The 5,000-nt window shown below is 37.7% G+C and overlaps 1 protein-coding gene across 2 annotated transcripts in view; it reads left to right on the top strand.

The window, feature by feature from the left end:
• uex (metal transporter uex) overlaps positions 1 to 5,000 on the top strand; it is a 240,406-nt gene that overhangs the window by 232,996 nt on the left and 2,410 nt on the right. Inside the window, exons 16-17 of one of the 2 annotated variants that reach the window (XM_043004515.2) lie at positions 1,424 to 1,483; positions 3,987 to 4,074. In XM_043004515.2, the coding sequence (XP_042860449.2) occupies positions 1,424 to 1,435 (12 nt within the window). In that variant the 3' untranslated portion in view covers positions 1,436 to 1,483; positions 3,987 to 4,074. Of the gene's footprint in view, positions 1 to 1,423; positions 1,484 to 3,986 lie in introns of both variants that reach the window. The other variant, XM_043004514.2, reaches the window with a different exon arrangement.

Here is a 5,000-nt window from a genome sequence, read left to right as displayed (position 1 = left end):
GAGGGAAATTTAACCACCTGTTCTGTAGGCACAGGAGGAAATTGTAAATAGTCTTTGTCTTCCTTTCTAATGGAGTAATTCAGTACTTCAATTGTTCTTGTTCTTACCTCTCTTTTTTCTCTTCTATCTCTCTCCCTCTCCTCCCCCTCCCCCTCCCTTCCACCCCATCTCTCTCTCTTTCTTTCTCTCTCTTTCTCTTTCTCTCTCTCTTTCCCTTTCTCTCTCTCTCTCTCTCTCTCTCTCTCTCTCTCTCTCTCTCTCTCTCTCTCTCTCTCTCTCTCTCTCTCTCTCTCTCTCTCTCTCTCTCTCTCTCTCTCTCTCTCTCTTCTCTTCCTTCTCTCTCTCTCTCTCTCTCTCTCTCTCTCTCTCTCTCTCTCTCTCTCTCTCTCTCTCTCTCTCTCTCTCTCTCTCTCTCTCTCTCTCTCTCTCTCTCTCTCTCTCTCTCCCCCCCCCTCTCTCCCTCTCCTTCTCTCTCTCTCTCTCTCTCTCTCTCTCTCTCTCTCTCTCTCTCTCTCTCTCTCTCTCTCTCTCTCTCTCTCTCTCTCTCTCTCTCTCTCTCTCTCTCTCTCTCTCTCTCTCTCTCTCTCTCTCTCTCTCTCTCTCTCTCGCAGAAATTACTTGAAACAATTCTCAACAAGGGAAAAAAAAGATACTCTCTCAAGGAAAATAAAATAGTAACCAGTTGATTATTTCCTTTAGAAAGGAAGAAAAAAAGATACTGATTTAGCTGTTGATTTGCTTCATATTAGATTTGTTGTTTGTAATACTAAACCTTTGCATGATTCAGCCAGAGTTCACAATATGTTGATAGATATTGCAAAGTAATATTAGTTGTATTCAATGATGAGTTTAATACGCCTGTGCAGTCAGCCTTTAAGGATAATAATCAATTATTATTATTAGTGATGATTTATTCTAGTATTTTTTAAAACAATTTGATAAAAGAATAATTCGTTTTTTGATAAATTAGAAAGGAAGTTTAGCTTTTGATTATGATTTTTCTTTATGAATCTTTGAATCATTCCTGAATTTTTTAGTGCATGATACCAGTCACATCACATGAAATAGGAAAGGGCTTGGAAAGCCATGTCACTTCTGTGCATGGCTCCTCAGATGATCATCAAGAATGATATCTAAACGTTTGATATTCTCCAAAGCTACCCTTTGATTAGTGGCTTTCAGTCCATGTCAGTGGGTCTGACATTTAGCCTCCTTTGAGTCATTGAGCAGCCCTTAATATTATTATTGTTATTATTAGTGCTATCATTATTACTGTTACTATAACCCAACTGCTTAATTTAAGCTTTGGTTTGACATTCTTTGAAATGAGTGCTGCCTCCATCCTGTTTATAGTCTTGCATCCCATAAGGAATTTGGGAGCCCATGTATTACCTTTCGTTGACAGACAAATTTTGTTTTTCAGTTGCAACAGTAGCTAACTAGCTGCTTGCTGATCCCCCCAAAAGTTATAATGTACCCAGAGGTATTTGAAATATGGTGGTTGGTTCCTTTGTTGTTGACCCTTCTGAGTATTTGGTGTGTGTATGTATATATGTTTATATATATATATATACATATATATATATATATATATATATATATATATATATATATATATATATATATATATATATTGCTTTGTTGTAGCTTCTACAGCACTTGGCTTTGGGTGTTACTAATCTGCTCCTCTTCTGCACTTTGAGTTCATGGTGGTAGTTGCTGTTAGTGTCTTCCCTTCATACTTTATGATTCAATAAATCACAAGAGTAAAGTCTGGTCTTAGCTAGCTTTTTACTAAAATGTATTATGCATTTACCAATGATATTTATCTAATGGTTATTGCTCACTGAGTAATTGCAGATCAAAAATTAGATAAAATTTGAATGGTCTTGACGTACTAGCACACTAACAGTGAATACTTTGAGTAAAGTGAAATTTGTGGTTTCATGAATCTAAAAGTAGCACTAGCCTTGAGTTGCTTGAAACCTGCTGTTGATGTCCTGTATATGTTAGCCTTGTTGATGTCATAGAGAAGCAGTATAGGTACATGAGTCGATGTTATTCCCATTCCAAAAGCAGAAGTGCAGAGGAAAGGATAGATAGGGAGAGGAATAACTTAAGTGGAATCACAGATGCAGTCTTAGATAGAAACACAATTACAAAAAATATTATCCTATTGATGGGAAGAGTAAAGACTGAAGAAAAGTTCCAGAATTTGTGGTTCATGTATCAAATGTCCATTTATGTATACACGTGCATTTTAATGTGCGTATTTTGTGATACAGTATTCAAAATCCGCTCCTTGCCTGACCTTGTGCTGAAAACTTAGATTCATCTCCATTCTTAATTTATATTTTAACATTGCCATATGATGATGTATGCGAGTCTCCACTTTGCTCTTTTAGCAGTTTGTGGTATTTTGTGTGTTTTGTTCTTAGAAATGCTTGGATCCCGAGAGAATTTGATATTGGGGTGTATATCCAGCTCAGGTAAAATTTAGCAACAGTATTTTAGTCTAGTTTTCTGAACAGATGTACTATTCCCCATATATCTGGAAGGTCACCAGGCAGGTTACACTGGACTACTGATCTAAAGAAATATATTTGGTTGCAATCTCTCTTTTTCTCTCTCCCTCCCTCCCACTCTCCCTCTCCCCCTATCTCCCACTCTCTCTCTCTCTCTCTCTCTCTCTCCCTCTCTCCCTCTCCCACTTTCATCCCCTCTCCTCCCTTTCTCTCTTTCTCTCTCTCTCTTTCTCTTTCTCTTTCTCCCCCTCCCTCTCTCTCCCCTTCCCCTCTTTCCCTCTTTTCCTCTCTGCCTCCCCTTTCTTTAAGTGTCTTTTGGCAATTGGAGCTCTTCTAGGTGTACCTATTATGCTTGTGAATGTGACCACGTCTTTTGGAACATGTTTGTATCTGTCAGAAGTTGTTAATTGATGTTTGGATATGAGTTGTAGATGTTAGAAGTTTCATTTATCTAAATGTTTTTCATTTAATGTGAATTTAGTAACTTTTTTTATATAATGTTTGGTATTCTTTGGCTCGCTCTTCCAAGAAACAAATAGACAGTACATTTACATTAATCTATAAATTTGGTATTTGTTTGCTATGACAGTTATACAGGCAAAGAATGGCTGAGAAGGGATGTGTTTTCAGAACATAACTAAGAAATTCATGACTACTTACCACCTATTATAACATACAGACATAGACTTTTGTATCCTAGTTGATGTCACTATTTAACTTGTTCTCATCTTATTCAGTTTCTTCAGGGTTTCTAGATCCTATATAAGGTCTATCTGAATTAATAATTTTAACTCCTGTATTAACTACTTGCCATTCTTGAGTTTAGATACAAGCTAATAACAACATTCCTCATTATCCTTCTCTAGTGCCTTATCCCTTTTATAACAGTTGATAGTAACCTAATTTGATGTTTTTCCTGGAATCATTGACCACCATGTCCCACCACTTCTTAAGCTCATTATCAGACCGTTTATAGTTGCAACTACTTCATTATTTCTGACACTTTCTTCACTCACATGTTTGCCCATCAATTTCTGTCTCACACCAAAATGTACTTTGAGCTTAACTCTGCCACATTTTTCCACCTCCATCTACATTTTATAAACAGAAAAGCTACTTGTCACTAGTTTAATGCTTAGAATAGCAGACGGAAACTCTCTCCTCTCCACTTTATGAACCCTTATTTCTTCTTGATGCACCCTTTGCCATATTAAGATTTCACATTGCTGTGACCTGTTAATTCCTTCCTCTAAATAGCATTTAGATCTGTATCTGTAGTGTTTAGAGTACTAAATTGTTTCTATTTTGTCCAGTTTTGTATTTTGCTGTTTGATATATGCTTTACTATTTGGTTAACATAAAAGTAACAATAGTAAATAACCCTAGATGAGTGCCCTTTTCATTTAGTAAATGAGTCTCTTTATTTTACAACAGTTACTAATAAATATCCTTCTTTTTAAGGAAAACTCTGGAATGGCCAATGGATCAGCAGTGAATTCCTTTGAGAAGGGGAATGACGTTGAGATGGGCCTCCACGACTACCCCATGTACCCACCCTCTCCCCCTCCTCCGAACAGCAGCCTCAAGAACTCTGTGTCAGTGCCTGGTACACCCCTCAGCAGCCACAGCAGCATGAAGCCAAGCAATAGCTACACCAATGTGCAGCAGGACTGCCCAGCCCCTATCTCAGGCAGCTCAAGTGTCCATGCGGCCCTGGAGGGTGGCCACAAGGCCACAGTCGCCAAGTCAGACAACATCCCCTTGACTAACAACCTGAGCGTAAGCTCCATTGAGGACAATGGGGAGCAGAAGGTTGTGGGGAGCCCAGACGTTAGGTCCAACATGGGACGCCACATGAGCGTCGACTACAAGCCAAGCAACCTGGACAGTGAAGGGGTCATAGTTCACAGGCGGGAATCATCTTTTTCTTGAGAGAGGGCCAAGAGTCTGCATGCAAGCATCCTTGTATTAGTGTTGATAAGTCTTTGTTGTCAGGTTAGTTGTTATGAATTTTACAGACCAACAATGAGAATGAGAACCCCCTCTAAAGGAATGCTGATGCCAACCTTAGTCATTTATGTACACAAATTTAGTGATAGATGACAGAAATTACCCACTTCTGTGGTAGCGAGATCAGGAAATATATAGAAATGAAGCATCATTTTTGTGATGTTTAGTATATCAAAGAAATGGTTAGTAATAAATGTAGCAATAATTAATTATATGAATTGTAAGAGTTTATGACTAACATTGTAGTCATCCTGAGTTTATTGTTAAATCAGAATTGTGAATGAAGTGCTGCTTGGACTTAGCACTGCCAGTGTTGATAGTCATTGAATATGATTTTAAGAAAAGTTTATTATTCCTTAGTAGAACAACATTATGATTTTATTTTTATGAATCATTATGGGTATTGTTTTTTTTAAAGCATTTTAATTTTGACTGCCATACTCCAAATCAAATGAACAGCAAATA

The sequence above is a fragment of the Penaeus japonicus genome, unplaced genomic scaffold (genome assembly GCF_977035675.1).
Source record: "Penaeus japonicus unplaced genomic scaffold, GWHDUDI00000001_assembly GWHDUDI00000005, whole genome shotgun sequence".
In the NCBI taxonomy this organism is placed as follows: domain Eukaryota; kingdom Metazoa; phylum Arthropoda; class Malacostraca; order Decapoda; family Penaeidae; genus Penaeus; species Penaeus japonicus.
Note: the sequence above shows the minus strand (reverse complement) of the source record. Positions and strands in the feature narration are given on the sequence as shown.